Source organism: Erythranthe guttata, chromosome 14, assembly GCF_056151865.1.
Source record: "Erythranthe guttata isolate IM_541 chromosome 14, IM_541, whole genome shotgun sequence".
Lineage (NCBI taxonomy): Eukaryota > Viridiplantae > Streptophyta > Magnoliopsida > Lamiales > Phrymaceae > Erythranthe > Erythranthe guttata.
In genome coordinates, this window is record NC_142546.1 from 16,346,710 (window position 1) to 16,363,838 (window position 17,129).

Consider the following 17,129-nt stretch of genomic DNA (forward strand, 5'->3'; position numbering starts at 1 on the left):
GAGAGTCAACTTTTGACGACTCCATAAATAGCACAGAAAATGTCAAAATTTCCAATCATTCATTCACTGCACTTGTCTCTTCGAATCAGAAAAAAATCAGTTCTCTCTCTACAATCAATTCTCTCTCTCTCTCTCTCTCTCTCTCTCTCTCTCTCTCTCTCTAAATAGATGCTCTTCAGCTGCAAGTATGGCGGCATCCTGCTTTGAACGCCAACTGAATGCAATCTCATGGGTATCTCTGATAACCGTCACCGCTTTTTTGCTTGTCAAATTAGCAAATATATTCGGGCTGTGGATCAAAGCCCGACCCATACCCGGCCCTCCTTGCCCTTCCTTCTACGGCCACGGCCACCTCATCACCCGCTCCAATCTCACCGGTCTGTAACTTCCTTCAATTTTTTTTTCTTACTCTGTTTATTGGGAACTTCCAGTTTTGCCTAACAAGTGTTTGATCAATTGCCTGTGCTGATAGTATAGCATGAAACTAGCTTTAAATTAAAGAAAAAAATAATTGTAAATCTTGGACGATATTTACATGTTTAGCTAGGAAAACACTAAGAACTTTTGACTCCCATCTTATGATTAGGTCAATGGATTAATCTTATGTCCACAATTTTATCTGTTTAGATCTGATTTTTTTTTTCTTTTTCTTCACCGACTGCTTGCTCATTTCCCTTTAATTTTAAATTATTATGTTAGCTTTGTGGAAAATGGAATATTTGGATATTACAAAGTTGAATATTCAATAATATGTGGCACTGCTGTGTAAGTGTTTCGCCAATTTCCAATTTTTATAATTTTTCTTTAAATAAATCAAGAATCGAGGCAAAGCATATTTTACATAATAGTAATAACTTAATATTACATTTTTTGAATTTGTAATAATATTTTGCATACTATTTTAATCATTTTCGCATTGGTTAACTGTATAATTATTTGGATTTGCAAATGCTAGGAAAAAAATTATGATTGTTCTATTTTCGCGTTTGTGTGATTTCAGATATCCTTTACAAGTGTCACATGAAATATGGAAGGGTGGTGAAACTCTGGCTGGGACCCACTCAACTTTTGGTCTCGATAGAGGATTCAGAACTTATCAAAGAGGTATTATGGAAGGCTGAAGATAAGTTGCCTTTGACAGGGAGGGCATTTCGTCTAGCTTTTGGGAAATCAAGCCTTTTTATCTCATCTTTTGACAAGGTTTGCTATGCTCACAGGGATTCTTTTCGTTTTCGTTATTTATCAAATATTTTTTGCTCAAAGTTTCTCTTTGCTCGTGTTAAGTAATTGCATTGAAAGGGGAAGATTCTTTAATAAGGTTCATTTGTTTGATATAAATTCTCGACACAGAACTTTAAATTCCCGAAATTGCATGAAAGAAGTATATGCTAGTGAGAGTGTGATATGCACTTTAAGAGGTATGGATTGTGAAATTTTCTGATAAGTAAAGCATCTTGAGGAATTTAATAATCCTATTGTCTGTATCTAAATAAACCGAAGGTAAGCCCACTTATATTATTCTAAGTTTTCGAGTACTTGTTTTAATCTTTTCTCTGCAGGTGGAACACCAAAGGAAATTGTTGGAAGTGAAACTTGGAGGCAAATTGCTTGAGAGAGCAAGTTCGATTCCCGACAAAATATTTTGTTCCATCATAGAAAGAGCTCAAACTGAAATGACCAAAGGAGGTATCGAATGTGAATTTTTTTCGCTGAGCCTAGCTTTTTCTATCCTAGGGTTCACATTATTTGGAGACGTATTTTTGTCCTGGCCTAAGGCAATTGTCTACAAGGAGTTGCTAATGAAGATTGCTAAAGATGCATGCTTTTGGGGATCTTATAGTGTTACCCCTTTCTGGAAACAAGAATTTTGGAAGTATCAAGATTCGTGCACTCGGTTGAAGTTCTTAACCGAAGAGCTTGCAAAAGAATGCAGACAAAATTGCAACACGGAATTCTTGTGGGCTTTTGAACCGTGTGGAGAACTAATAAGTCTGATGTTTCACGGTTCTTTGACAATGGCTGCGCTCGTTGCAAATATTTTGACGAGGCTTGTTACACATCTAGACATACAGGACGAGGTTCGGTTTTTTGTTTTCTTGCTCAGCAGTTATTAAATATTGTTTTCGTAGATTGAAAATTAATCATGATTTGACACGAATTCTTAATTTGTGGTAGATTTATATTCCAGTGTATTGTAATACGATGCATGAATGTTTCATTTGAAGGTTTTACGCTATCTCTTACTTAGTCTATGCTTCTGTAATTACGTGACAGCCTCAAGATTTCGACTTTAATGATTTATTATTGATATGAGAAGAAATACTTATTTGCTACTCTTTTTTATGATTCAACTGCGAGAATTAATTTCAAGTTGGTTTATTTTGATATCACTATGAACCTTTTCTTTTGTTGTAATAAAATTGACAGATTTACTCAGAGGTAGTTATGGCACAAAAAGTTAGGAGAAAAACATATGAACAGAATGTCGACGGGATGCCCAAACTCTTGGCAACTGTATATGAATCAGCTCGTCTTCTTCCAGCTGGACCTTTATTGCAAAGATGCTCTCTCCATCATGGTAATCTAAAAACCAATGTATTTATTGCTTAAAACTCAAAAGTGCTTCTTTAAGTTCGGATGGTATTGGATATTTATGGCCAAATTACGGCCACCCCCTGAGGTATGGCCAAAATAGAAAAAAACCCTTCTTGTTTGGGTAATTACAGCCACCCCTCCTTTTAAATATTTTTACATAAAAGTTTATGTAATTCGGTTATTTAGTGAACCAAATCATATATTCAGTACGGTATATGGTGATGTTGGCGTACCGAAATTTCGGTGCGGTTTTACCGATTTAACATCCCTAAATTTACCTCTGGAGGGGTTTTTTTGTAAGATAATACATAGTTGAGTGGAGTGGCTGTAATTACCCAAACAGGAGGGAGTTTTTCGTAATTTACCATACCTCAGGGGGTGGCCGTAATTTGCCCCGAGATTTATTTACTGAAAATGAGTAGCAATTAGTAAATGATAAAGAAATGTGAAGTTTGACTGTGGTTTCATCACCTATAAATGATATTAGCCTCTTTTAGAATATCTTTTTACTTATAAATTTTTCTTTCAAAAGTCGCGGCTAATTTTGTGTTCTTCATTTTTGGTGCTCGTTTGAAGATTTGAATCTAAAGAATGGGACAGTGATACCTGCTGGTGCAATTATTGTTGTGCCAGTTCAATTGGTTCAATCGAACACTGAAACTTGGGGGAAAGATGCTGACAAGTTCAATCCATATCGATTTGTTTTGCCAACTGAACCAGTTTCCGACGTAAAAGAATCTTTAGAAGGTATATTTTTCTATGCCATGTTTTTAAATTGATATAGAAGCTTCATCACTCAGTTTTTAATAGTTGTTAAGTATTGTGATTTGAGCAATGTTTTACACATCTTCAGGTAATATAAACTTAAGTTGTTATTTATGTCAGGATTCGATTCGTGTGCTATGAAAGAGCCGGATGAATTCGAAGCATTTCTTCCTTTTGGATATGGTGCACGTGCATGTATTGGACAAAAGTTAGCTGTCCGTGGAATTTCATCCTTGTTTGCTGCTCTCTTAGGACAATACGAGGTTTCTAAATTTCTCCTGTTATATCTGCTAATATATGAATCTCTAGGGTTGGAAATTGGAACGATATTTCCGATTTTGGAAGAAAAAAAAAATGTTTCATTCCGAATTCTAAATGTTCCGATTTCTGATTAATTTTGGAACAGAATTGGATTACATATTAAAAGCCCAATTTTCGATCCAATTTTAATTTCCGAGAGTTCCAAATTTTTAATATCGAAATTATTATGTTTTTTTTTATTTCAATTTCCGAAATTACGATTTTCGGATTTTCTCCCACACTTATTTGACTTGTTCGTGCAGATAAGGCTTCAATCAGGATCTGAAAGCAACCCGAAACCTACGATGAATAACTATATTCTAGAGCTTCTTCCGAGTCCAAAGATAGTTTTTATCAAAAGAAAGTAGAAGAGTTAAAAAAATTAGGAGCTCTCTCTTTTATTCACGTTTCGAGCAATGTGGGGTTATGCAATTTTTGGGGCTCTGTTAGCAGTCAAGCCGAGGGATGAGGAGACATTTTTTTTTTTTTTTGCCTTCGGTCGTTTTTATGTGGAACCAGCTTCGGCTGTAAAACTTTAATTAGTTTTGAAGCGTGGGACCCACTGCAATCGAGCCCTTTTTGTTGTCTTTCCATGTTGTGAAAATTGTAATACCTCCTTTTTTTCGTTTTCTTTTTTCTCTCGTTAATGAGAGTTACGATGTTTGTAAGTAAAATGTATGTATATTAGTTGACATACAAGTAATGTTGGTACTAAAACAGTTGAAGGTGCTGTGTGTTATAGTTTTTTCGTTCAAGTGGCTGCGTTTCTTGCTCTTAGAAATTGATATACAGTTTTGTATAGTTGCAGTAAGGGCGACTTATCTGTCAACTTTTCCCCTATCACCCCCAAAAAATGGCTACGTTTCTTGCTCTTTGATATACGGTTTTGTATAGTTGCAGTAAAGGCGACTTATCTGTCAACTTTTCCCCTATCACCCCTAAAAAAACAAACTCTGCCTTACGTAAACTTACCAGAGTACGATGAACCTCTGGATTTGAAATCACTGCTTTTATATATATATATATATATATATATATATATATATATATATATATATATATATATATATGATATTGTCATAATTTACAAGAACATTCTTCTAATAAAAGAGGGAAGGGTTAAGGATTTACCCGGTGTAAGATATCACGTTGTTCGAGGAATTCTAGATGCTGTCGGAGTAAGGGATCATCAACGAGGGCATTCTAGTGCGTTGTAGATTCTTATCCAAGACTTATATCATTTGCTGATGTCATGTGAATCGCTAGAAATATGTGAATTGTATGGCTAATCCAATAGCGAAAGTTTCGTAAGGGGACTGATTTAAATAATGCTCAAATACGATAATTATAAAGAAAAAAAAATAGGGATTTCTTAAAGACATACATTTAAGGATATTCTAATGCCTTTGCAAACAAGATAACATATTTGAGTGCCCGCATGGGTAGCTCGATTGGTTCCGCGGGTAGTAACTTGGTACAAGGTCCTATAATCGAGTACTGGCAGCCCCAGTGTAGAAATTTCACCTCTAATAGATGTTGATTCCTTATGGGATCTAAATCCGCTACCCTAACAGATCGTCGAGTTACATAATTTACATCCTTCATCAATACTGACTCGGATGTAGGTCCTATGAGCGAGGGATTTCGTCTTCTAATACAACATAACATATTTAAAATGATTAAACAAATGAAAAATATAAATATTTAATATGTTAAATAAAAACCTTTTGTCTCTCTCACCAACTATCCCACCAACTTTAGTGGGTCTATTTTACCTACTCTTTCATTTGCTCATACCATAATATGGGGGTATTTGCACTCGGCTCCCCTGTGAAATCTCTAATTGGCAAAAAAACCCCTCGGATAAAACAATTAGCAAATACCCCCCTATGAAAGGAAGTCAATGACAATAAGGACCCTACGAGCGAATCGTGGGATACACTCGCGGTTCATGCAGCTGGGCGTGCGTTTTAGGACATTTTAGGACAGGAAAAGACATAAAAACCCTTTGTAAGAGGAAAAAAACCCAGATTTATTTAATTATAAATAATCTAAAGTTATAGGACTAAATTGTAATTATCAAAATTGTCAAAACAAATATAAAGAATACAGGAAAAAAAAAAAGAATAAATCGTCTTCTTCCCCAAATAATTGAACCACTCGCCTTCCTCCATCCCCACCCCCTTCCTCCATCGCCGCCTCCCCCTACCCCAACCCACCACCGAACCACTCCACCCATCCAACTCACAACTAAATTTTGGATATTTCAAATTGAAAACTGTAAACAGTAAATCACCTCCTCAAACAAACCAGCCAATAGAAACACGAAATTAGGAAATTCAAAAACACAAACACTTCACTGAAAATAAAATAAAAAATCAAAAAAATAAAAACCACGTGCTCGTCACAAGCAGTACGTTTCAATCGACACGCCGGTGAAGAACAATGTTTATCGGCATATGAAAACTGCCGATTCAGCTGGATTATAAGGAAAACGGCGAAATATTCGCCGGAAAAAAAAAACGAAAAAGCAGATTCAAAACAGAGAATCAAAACTCGCTTCCGATAGCAACGGAGATTTGAAACAGTAAGAAATCAACTACAGTTTGTTCCGACGGAGAAGAGAGAGAAATTCGGCAACGGTATTGCATTCAATCGGAGTTAATATGAATTGAATACTGGTTTTATTTTGACGCGGTAATAATCAGAAAAATGAAATATCCCCGCCGCCGCCGCTGCTGCCGCCGCTGCTGCCGCCGCCGCTGCCGCCGCTGCTGCCGCCGCCGCTGCTGCCGCCGCCGCTGCCGCCGCTGCTGCCGCCGCCGCTGCCGCCGCTGCCGCCGCCGCGAGTTCAGATCTTCTCTAAAGTCGTCGCCAATCGAGGTCCGGCGAGCTACACTTCGCCGAATTCTCCGACGAATAGCAAAGCCCATCGCAAAATCCTCTCAAACACAGCTGCCGTTGAGCTATGAGCTGAGAAATTGAAATTGAAGTGTGCGTTGTTTTTTTTTTTTCAATTGGAGAAGAGGGCTAAATTGAAAGTGCTAGGGACTGAATTGAAAATTTTGAAAATTTCATTTGAGTCATAAAATTCTAGAGGTTGGATATATTTATCTGAAGGGCATTTTTGTCATTTCGCGTAAGTCAACGAGTCAGTGCACACAAAGGGGCGGTGGGCTGACTAAAACACAACATAGGGGGTCATATGCTAATTTTTTTTTCCGGGGGGGTTTTTTGCTTCCGAGAAATAACACAGGGGGGTCTATGCAATTAACTCCATAATATGCTATGGCCACCTCGACAATCCATTTTCCACTTTTGACCAACTACTATACCAAACATGCACTCTTGGTCAACCAAACCTTATTATTATAATTATTTATTTATTTTTTGAATGAAGATCAACCAAAAAGAATTCTACTCTACTTACATTCCATGGTTGTTAATTGTACATGTATCCACAACCTTTAATTTAACATTTCTTTTAACCTATGTCTATTTTGGAGATTCAATTTATTCTTTAGGATAAATTGAGAAAATCGTAGTTTCGATAATAAATTGTTTCCTGCAAAACGTTAAATAAGCTACATTGTGTTACGCAACAATGTACGACATCACAGTTTACGAGCATAGTTTCGTTATTATGCTTCAGAATTTATATCTTAAGTGCAACGATCAAATATAATAAAATACCGACGATGGATAAATTATAATTAAATTAAACCAAAATTAATCAATTTTCAATGCTAAAAAACGTGGATCTCGAAGTAGAAAAAAAGAAGAAGAAATGGACGATGTCCTAAGTCAATGGAAGATTCATAAATTTGAACTAATTAAATACTCCATTTCACTCAAATTATTTGTCTTTCTACCGAGTTTTCTTATGTCCAAAATTATTTGTCATTTTAAATTTTCGATGAAGCAGTAATTGCATTATTTTCAATAATAATAATAATAATAATAATAATAATAATAGGATATATATGGTAGTATTCCAAAACTAGCAAATCGATAAGACAAAAGACCAAAGTACCCTTTACCAACTCCCCGAACTTTCTATATGTAAACTTCCCTCCCACTTTCATTTTCTCTCCACCGCCATTCCGCCATGGCTCTCTCCTTCCTCCTCCTCCTCTTCTTTCCGTTCATCTTCTTTCTCCACAGCCTCTACCACCGCCTCCGCTTCCGCCTCCCACCGGGTCCGCGTCCGTGGCCGGTGGTCGGAAACCTCTACCACATCAAACCCGTTCGGTTCCGGTGCTTCGCGGAGTGGGCCCAAATATACGGGCCAGTCATTTCGGTGTGGTTCGGATCGACGCTGAACGTCGTGGTTTCGAACACCGAATTAGCGAAGGAAGTCCTGAAGGAGAAGGATCAGCAGCTCGCCGACCGCCACCGCAGCCGATCAGCCGCCAATTTCAGCAGAAACGGTCAGGATCTTATATGGGCCGATTACGGGCCTCACTATGTGAAGGTGAGAAAAGTTTGTACGGTGGAGCTTTTCTCGCCGAAGAGGCTTGAAGCTCTGAGGCCAATTAGGGAAGATGAAGTTACGGCTATGGTGGAATCTATTTACAAAGACTGTACTAATCCTGGTATGTTTATTATTTTTTTTTTTGTCATTGAATAAAAATGGAGAATCCATATTTTTAATTTATATTTTGAATTTATATTAGCAGCTTCTAGTTTGTCATTTTAATGTTTAAATTTGGGATGCAAATTGATGCACTTGAAGTGCTTGAGAAAATGACATTGCTTTTTGGAGTGGAGTGGGCTCCCCTAAGTTGGGGAAATCTTTTGTCCAAGAGTGGAAATCTGAAGGATTGGATCGAAATTACTAATTAGCCCTTTCGGCTTTTACTTTTAATTTTTTGAAGGAAAAAGTAATTCCAATTCGGTTCCGAAATAAATCGGTAAAATCGGAAATCGGATATTTGGATATTGGAATGAAAAAACATGTTTCAAAATCAGAAGTTTTCGGATCACCTATAATATAAAATACATAATGATATTGATAATGTAAGCGTAATTTCAAAAAAGAAAAAAATCGGAATTATTTTTGAAAATTGAAATCGGGTTGGAAATCAGAATGGAAAAACATTGTTTCGAAAATGAAAAAAATCGGATCGGAATCGGTAGAATATTGAAGTTCTATTCCAATTTCCACCACTATCCAGGAAACCCGGAAAATGATCTGTGTTCCTAAAAATGAGGCTTTAAATAATGAAAAATCGACTTTTAAGAACCCGACTTGATTGGATTTGAATCTTTGCAGCCAACTCGGGAAAGAGCCTGCTAGTGAAGAAATACTTGGGCGCTGTAGCATTCAACAACATTACTCGACTTGCATTCGGAAAAAGATTTGTAAATTCCGAAGGTGTAATAGACAAGCAAGGACAAGAGTTTAAAGCCATTGTTGCGAATGGATTAAAGCTCGGTGCATCTCTTGCAATGGCGGAGCATATCCCATGGCTCCGTTGGATGTTCCCACTCGACGAAGAGGCGTTCGCCAAACACGGGGCCCGCAGAGACAGTCTCACACGGGATATAATGGAAGAGCACACTCTTGCCCGCCAGAAAAGTGGAGGTGCCGCTAAGCAACACTTTTTCGATGCTTTGTTGACTCTTAAAGATAAGTACGATCTCAGTGAGGACACAATCATCGGCCTTCTTTGGGTAAGTCAATCGTTATACTTTGACATATTTATAAATGAGGGTTTTCATTCGTTTATGAAATTGAGTGTGTGTGTGTGTGTGAGTGTGTGTGTGTGTGTGTGTGTGTGTGTGTGTGTGTGTGTGTGTGTGTGTGTGTGTGTGTGTGTGTGTGTGTGTGTTACTATAAAGATTTGATGAACTGTAATGGGCCCCGTTTAGGATTCAAAATTGGAATGAAATATTCGATTTCCGCAGATTCCAACCCGAAATTTTCCGATTTTGGAACAATAATTTTTTTCATTCTGAATTCCGAAAGTTCCAAGTTTCATTTTTTTTGGATCTTTTTTTGGGTTTGGGATTGGATCATATACGAGATTTCCATTATCAATCCAATTTTAATTTCCGAAAATTACACTTATAATCTAATAATGTATTTTATATTTTAGGCAACTATATATTGGAATTTTTTGAATTTCGTCAATTCGGATCAAAAAATGTCCGATTCAATTTTTTAATTTCCGATTTTTCGAATTCTTTTCTTCTAATAAACGGGATTGGGTTTGGTTTTTCACTTCCAAAAAAATGCCGAAAGTGCTAATTTCGTTTTGATCCGTCCGATTTTCACTCCTAGCCCCGATAGTGTAATATGTATCATATGTTTCGGCAAACTAAATTTGCTATATTCTATTTTGTTAGCTTTATGTTATTGATGAAGATATCTTGAGCATTGTTGTGAAAGTTTTTGTGCTAACTTCCGTTTTGGGGAAAAATTGCAGGACATGATCACGGCAGGAATGGACACAACCGCAATATCCGTGGAGTGGGCCATGGCGGAACTAATCAAGAACCCGAGGGTCCAACATAAGGCCCACGAGGAGCTCGACCGTGTGATCGGAACCCAACGCATAATAACCGAACTCGACTTCCCAAATCTCCCATATCTCCAATACATAGCCAAAGAAGCAATGCGATTGCACCCACCAACTCCTCTCATGCTCCCTCACCGATCCAATGCAAACGTCAAAATCAACGGATACGACATTCCCAAGGGGTCGAACGTCCACGTCAACGTGTGGGCCATAGGGCGGGACCCACAAGTGTGGAAGAATGCTTCGGAATTTAGGCCCGAGAGGTTTATTGAGGAAGATGTTGATATGAAGGGCCACGATTTTCGACTGCTCCCGTTTGGTGCGGGGAGAAGAGTTTGCCCCGGTGCGCAATTGGGGATTAATTTGGTGACTTCTATGATTGGGCATCTTTTGCACCACTTCGAGTGGGCCCCGCGTGAGGGTGTGCTTGCGGAGGAGATTGATATGGGTGAGAATCCTGGTCTGGTGACGTATATGAGGACTCCGTTGGAGGCGGTGGCTACTCCTCGATTGCCTGAGTTTCTGTACAAGCGTGTGGCGGTTGATATGTAATTTTGTTGATTTTCGGGAAGACGAAAAAAGTGTTTATTTTTGCTGTTTTACTTGCCCATATGAATATCAATTTCGTCATCTGCCCGGTTTGAGTTATAATCCTATTGAAATGGTAATTTCCAATTATGAAAAAAAATATATTATTTTATAACTAACAAACCAGGGGTTGTCTAGGGTCCGAGAGGGTTGTACTTTTTGGACCACTATGAGCCAATAAAAACATGACACATAAGATTAGTACGTATGACGCAGAACGGAAGCACGGTAAAGAATTAATTTCTACGAATTAATCCTATAGAACAAAATAACATTCGGAATCCACCAGAAAAATAGAGAAAACTCTAAATATTTTATTAAAATTCGAAATTCTTCAAAAATAAAAGTCCTAAGGCAGCTATTTATACTAAAAAACTAAAAACCCTAATAAAACTAAGAAAATACTAAAAATTACCAAAAACGGCAAAAACGAGTTAGAGTCTGATTCTAGTAGATCTCGTAATTTTGGGAACAACCCAATTTACGGAATCCTAATCCGATTTTTCTATGATTTGATATTAATTTTCTAAAACTTACCTAAAATAGCAAAAACGAACTTTTGGGAGTCTAAACGACCTTGGATTGCTGAAATTTGACGGATTGCTGAAATTTGACGTGATTCATGAGCTTTGCTCATGAGTTTTGTTCCTTACGCCGTTTTACTTGAGATAGAATTCGTTTCATACTCAACTACGATTTAAGTTCGTCGAAAACCCTTATTTTCCCATAATTTCTTTCGATATTTCCACCAATGCCCATTAATAACTCTTCTCCGAATTAAATAGTTATTTTGCAACACGAATCCAATTTGACGTTCCTTATCAATCTCCTCTTCTTCAAAAGAGCTCGACCTCGAGCTATGATCAAAATATAGCGATGCATATTTCTTTCGAAACAACTTCAAGTGCTGCACCAATATTCCCGGCACAAAAATCTCGCTTACAAAATCTTTATCCAAACGAGGCGTTGGAAAAATTGGCTTCTTAATCGAAAATCTCAATGGCTCCACCAATTTCGCCGATGCAGGAACTTCACAGCAAACATTATCTACAATTAGATCACATACCTCAACGCAATCCACTTGTTCCTTCTCTTCACGTGCACCTTCCTCTTCTTTTACAACTTCAAATTCTTCCTCAAATTTATTTTTAACACCCTCTCGAAACTCATCGACTCCCTCTTCAACCTTGCTAACGTTCTCTTCTACCCCGTTGACGCTATCTTCGACTTTGTTGATGCTCTCTTCAACCTCGTTGACTCCCCCTTCAACTTCATTGACTTTCACCTTGATTTTGTTAATGTCATCGTTAATCATAGCTACGCTAATTTTAACTTTTGCATCAACAATTTCTTCTTCAACTTTGTTAACTCGTACGCCATGATCCTCCACCAAACTGGATGCTTGAATAACGAACGAAGTATCTTGTACCTCCTTAACTTTGGCAACGGGTAGAACATCTTTGATTTTTCTAGAAGAACTATTTCGCTTCTGATAATATTCCTCGCTCCATGCTAACTCCTCAGCCTCTTCAAGGGAGTCGATTGCGCGCCACCCTATCCTAAGACGGATTGAAATATTCAATCCTTGCAAGTACCTTGAAATTTCCATACTTTCGGATTCTTGCAGGTTATTTAAGTTTGCTAGTCTCATAACTCAGCAGTATACTTGTTAACAGATCTACTCCCTTGCGAACAATTACGATATAGTTGGAATAGACGTTGCTCATAACCTAGGGGTAAAAAACGATCCATCAACATTTTTCTCATCCTCCTCCATGATTGGATTGGAAATTTTTCTTGTCTAGCTCTCTTCCTCTGTATTTCATCCCACCATGCGGCTGCACAACCCTTTAACTCACACCTAACCAATTTTACCATCTTATTCGGCAAAATACCCATCAATTCAAAATAATTTTCGACTTCTGACACCCAATCGATAAAATCCTCAACTTCAAGAAAATTTCCACTAAAAGAAGGAATTTCAGCTCTTACCCAATATTTATCACGATCTTTTTGCCTCCTTCTAGGCGGATTTTCTTCAAAATCAGAGTTGTCGCTTCCCTTTGAATAGTCTTCATACCTTGATTGAAGTTGAACAGGTCCATGATAATTGTGTCTAACATATGCACCTCGGGCTACACCGTCGGCAATCATCGTGTTAGATTCAGTCCTTCTGTTGTTGTTGTCAAGGGCAAATCCCTCGCGCACCAACCGCAGATTTTGCAGTTTCTCAACCCCGCGGTCATCGCCAACGTAGTTGTTGTCTCCATGTCTCGCACCTTTCGCCATCTAACCAGGAAAAACCTCGCTACTGATGCCAACTGACGCAGAACGGAAGCACGGTAAAGAATTAATTTCTACGAATTAATCCTATAGAACAAAATAACATTCGGAATCCACCGAAAACTCTGGAATCCACCAGAAAAATAGAGAAAACTCTAAATATTTTATTAAAATTCGAAATTCTTCAAAAATAAAAGTCCTAAGGCAGCTATTTATACTAAAAAACTAAAAACCCTAATAAAACTAAGAAAATACTAAAAATTACCAAAAACGGCAAAAACGAGTTAGAGTCTGATTCTAGTAGATCTCGTAATTTTGGGAACAACCCAATTTACGGAATCCTAATCCGATTTTTCTATGATTTGATATTAATTTTCTAAAACTTACCTAAAATAGCAAAAACGAACTTTTGGGAGTCTAAACGACCTTGGATTGCTGAAATTTGACGGATTGCTGAAATTTGACGTGATTCATGAGCTTTGCTCATGAGTTTTGTTCCTTACGCCGTTTTACTTGAGATAGAATTCGTTTCATACTCAACTACGATTTAAGTTCGTCGAAAACCCTTATTTTCCCATAATTTCTTTCGATATTTCCACCAATGCCCATTAATAACTCTTCTCCGAATTAAATAGTTATTTTGCAACACGAATCCAATTTGACGTTCCTTATCAACGTACCTAGCAAACAAATGTACGATCCATGGGTTACAATTAAAATTACATAAAACTCCCTTTCAATTAAACTTAAAACATAATGGAAAAATTAATAATCTAAAAGTTAATTATAAATCAACAAATTTTAAATTATATCAAATAAGATACAACATTACGTCAAAACTAATTATTCTTCTTCTTAAACTATAAATCTAATTCCATTAATCCCCTTTATTCATTAAAATCGTTCCTCTAAGAAAAAACTACCAGGATTCATCATCGGTCTTTTCCTCCAATATTAATCATCGATCATTTTATTTTTTGGAAAACTCATCATCGATTCGTAACTTTCTTTGTGGCAAACTTTTTTGGTGCAAGAAATCATCCTGTGATTCTTTTGTTCGATCTTTTCCTCCAATATTAATCATCGATCATTTGTTTAGAAAAATCATCATCCATTGTTAACTCCTTTTCTTGCAAACTTATTTGGGGTAATAAATCAGCATGTGATTTTTCTGTTAGGCATTTGACATTCGTTGTAAGAGAATGGTCAGTCAATCTACTCTTGTATGCATACGAAAAACAAAAATCCAATTGTGGGTGTCGCCAGTCAAGGTGTTTGATAAAATTACTCTATAATTAAAAGTTTCTTTGTTACCACTATTGTTGGGTTATGGAGATGTTATTTAATACTTTTTTTTAAGCAGAAATAATATTAGATATTTGATAGAATTTTATGTTCTACAGTTCTAGCCCTTCTGCCAAATTCTTGAGTCAATGCAAATATTAGAGCTGTCTATATTGCTTAATGGTTTTGCAACAGATATCGTTTGAGTAACTATTTCATTGAGGATACTGTGATAGAGTTGAGGAAATAATTGCCTCGAGTGTTCTGACAATTTGTTCTGAACTTGTTCGAGAATACTTAATCAGGGATTTCTCTTCTTCTTTACAAGAGTAATCTTGTGGTCGGTTTTGTTGTCAAGTTGAACGGGTTGCTGACAGCATGTCACTTGTCAAGCTCTGAAGTTGTTTAAAGAATGAGTTTGTGGAGAAAATTCAAGCACTAATGAAGTTTTTGATGGATAAATGCTTGTTGAAGAGGATAAGAAGTTTGAAGGGACTGATAACAAGGCCATGGCGATGGGGTTCTAAAGTATTGATACTACCATGGCAAAAACCAGAGAGAAATATGGAGTGAAAATTCAGAGGGGATTTCAGTTAAATCAATGTCCTCTGTTTTCATAATGTTACGACTCTTTTCTTGATGGGGATACAATTTGTTACAAAAGAATAGAAGGATAACATATTGTTATATGTGTTAAAACTTGGTTAAAGATGAATTTTCCTTATTCTTTCAAGTTTTAGAAGTATGATGAGTTATAGTCAAAGTGTTCCATTCAAATGAAGATAAAAGCTTTGTATGAGAGAAGTCAGAGCTTTTAGTCATTTGCCATTTTTTTCACAAAATTCTCTTTATCTGGTTTTTGTTTTTGTTTTGTTTTTTTTTTCTTTTTTGATGAAAAAATGAATTCAAATCCAGCACTATAAGACTATTGGGAATAGCCATAACAACCATCATAAAAAAAAAAGTCAACTACGTGATGATGAGTATAAATATTAAAAACAATTACTGGGACTAAAAGTTGTTGATTACATCGATTTGTACTATATATATCACTCATCATCCATGCAATTATAAATTCACAGCTTCTCATCATGACTCCGATTATTATTCGAGCCAGTCATATTGTCTTTAATATCGAGTGACTTATCCTTGGCCGCTTCAAGGTTTTCGAAGATAGTGTCTTTTGCCGACTCATAAGTCTGCCCAACTTTGTCATTAGCAGCTTCACAACTTTAAATGACATTTCCTGCATTTATATGAACTTTTAATTTACAAATTCAATCAAAATTCAATGATGATGTATGAAATAACAATGACAGAGAAACATCTTTTAGAAAGAAAAAAAAAAAAACAGATGTTCAACTTGCTTTGCCAAAGTCACGATTACACAGCTTCAAGCCATACTAATAAGTCTGTTCATATGTAACGTACAAAAAAGATTAAGTTTGAGTAAACTGCACACAGTAAGTCGGTAACCATATATGCAGTCTGACCAAGTAATTCATACCCTTAAGCGGTTCCCGTATTTGCAGCTGAAAAATTCCTTTCTAGGACAAGAGGACAAAACTTGTAGAAGATCACTGATGCTGAAAAACTGAAACCAATAACTAATTTAGAAACTCGCATGTGTGCCACTAGAAGAATGGCGATACATTTTCACGTATCATATCGCCTCTAGCGCAGCTAGGAATTTATGCAGAGATGTATAAGAAAAATTTACAAACCTAAAGAAGCGTTAAGGTAGACTCGACTAACCGATGTGAAAACATCCCATAAATCAACTGGTACCATACGACTAAGAAATTGAAAAAACAAAATGAACAGAGATCATATCAATAACTAGGCAAAGCTAGGCTCGGTTAAAATTGTTGTTGCTATCATTAAAATTCCCGAATCATTATAATGGGCAAAGCTAGGCTCGGTTTAAAAGGCAATGAATTTTGGTTGTACTTCCTCCCTTATGGACCTCATTTTCTGTGAGACATATATTCGAACACTTTGACTACCGATATTTCACCTTCCTCCACACATTTTTTAAAATTCAACCAGTATCAGAACAACCCAAAGTCCTACGAGATGATTCATTATTTTTAAGTTCATATAACCTAGGAAGTAACCTGAATCCGCCCGCCATTGTAGGGTTCCCTCGATGTTTTCTTTGGAATCTTTCAAATTCAAACTAGTAGTTACAAGTGAAGAAGACCCGACTGCCCCATGGATAGTGGGAGGGGAATCCCTAAATCTCAGCTTGAATATACAAAATCGCAAGAACACGACCCTAAATCACACCATATTCCCGACGATTCCAACTTTCTTGGTTCTCTTGGCCATCGAAAAAAAGATTCAGAGGGCCGGCGAGACGATGAAACAGCGAAGAAACCTTCGATTTTGCTTAATCTCGATCAACAGACATTTTAATTTTTGGGAAGAACAATTAATTGCTTATGATTATTATAATATTTTTTAATGGGGATTTTAATTAATTCATTTGAATATGAAGGCTAATTAAGTAATTTATATAAAGTACAATGTGTGTACAATAGGGGTACGGTGTGTTTTTACTGGGTCGTACATTAATTTTCAAATCTTTAGTATCGTACTAGGTTGTACATAGGTTGTACATAAAATTGATGGTTGAGATTCAATTTTAATTATTTTATATGCACCAGATTAAATAGTTTACGGTCCGAGAAGTACAACCCTCTCGGACCCTAGACAACCCCAACTAACTATAGTTTTCATAAAATTTTACTTAAATAGACTAATTTAAATTATTTTTTACAAAGATGT

At 36.7% G+C, this 17,129-nt stretch overlaps 2 protein-coding genes across 2 annotated transcripts; both read left to right on the plus strand.

Annotated features, from left to right (window-relative positions):
- The first annotated feature begins 59 nt into the window (after positions 1-59).
- LOC105951770 (uncharacterized) lies at positions 60-4,407 on the plus strand. Its single transcript, XM_012975221.2, has 7 exons — positions 60-377; positions 1,001-1,200; positions 1,560-2,078; positions 2,428-2,578; positions 3,172-3,342; positions 3,481-3,623; positions 3,924-4,407. Exons 1-7 carry the CDS (start codon positions 188-190, stop codon positions 4,026-4,028), a joined length of 1,479 nt encoding a protein of 492 aa, XP_012830675.2. The 5' UTR covers positions 60-187; the 3' UTR covers positions 4,029-4,407.
- Positions 4,408-7,741: 3,334 nt separating this feature from the next.
- LOC105951769 (cytochrome P450 98A2) lies at positions 7,742-10,835 on the plus strand. The gene is made up of 3 exons (XM_012975219.2): positions 7,742-8,255; positions 8,936-9,336; positions 10,092-10,835. The coding sequence occupies exons 1-3, from the start codon at positions 7,769-7,771 to the stop codon at positions 10,734-10,736; spliced, it is 1,533 nt and encodes a 510-aa protein (XP_012830673.2). The 5' UTR covers positions 7,742-7,768; the 3' UTR covers positions 10,737-10,835.
- Positions 10,836-17,129: the final 6,294 nt, after the last annotated feature.

What these genes read in the sequence shown, in the direction of transcription:
- LOC105951770 (XM_012975221.2), top strand. Translation starts at nt 188, where the DNA reads ATGGCGGCATCCTGCTTTGAACGCCAACTGAATGCAATCTCATGGGTA. An exon ending in TTATCTCATCTTTTGACAAG is followed by an intron (nt 1,201 to 1,559) that starts GTTTGCTATGCT and finishes TTTTCTCTGCAG; the next exon opens with GTGGAACACCAAAGGAAATT. An exon ending in CTCTCTTAGGACAATACGAG is followed by an intron (nt 3,624 to 3,923) that starts GTTTCTAAATTT and finishes TTGTTCGTGCAG; the next exon opens with ATAAGGCTTCAATCAGGATC.
- LOC105951769 (XM_012975219.2), top strand. Translation starts at nt 7,769, where the DNA reads ATGGCTCTCTCCTTCCTCCTCCTCCTCTTCTTTCCGTTCATCTTCTTT. An exon ending in CAAAGACTGTACTAATCCTG is followed by an intron (nt 8,256 to 8,935) that starts GTATGTTTATTA and finishes GAATCTTTGCAG; the next exon opens with CCAACTCGGGAAAGAGCCTG. An exon ending in CAATCATCGGCCTTCTTTGG is followed by an intron (nt 9,337 to 10,091) that starts GTAAGTCAATCG and finishes GAAAAATTGCAG; the next exon opens with GACATGATCACGGCAGGAAT.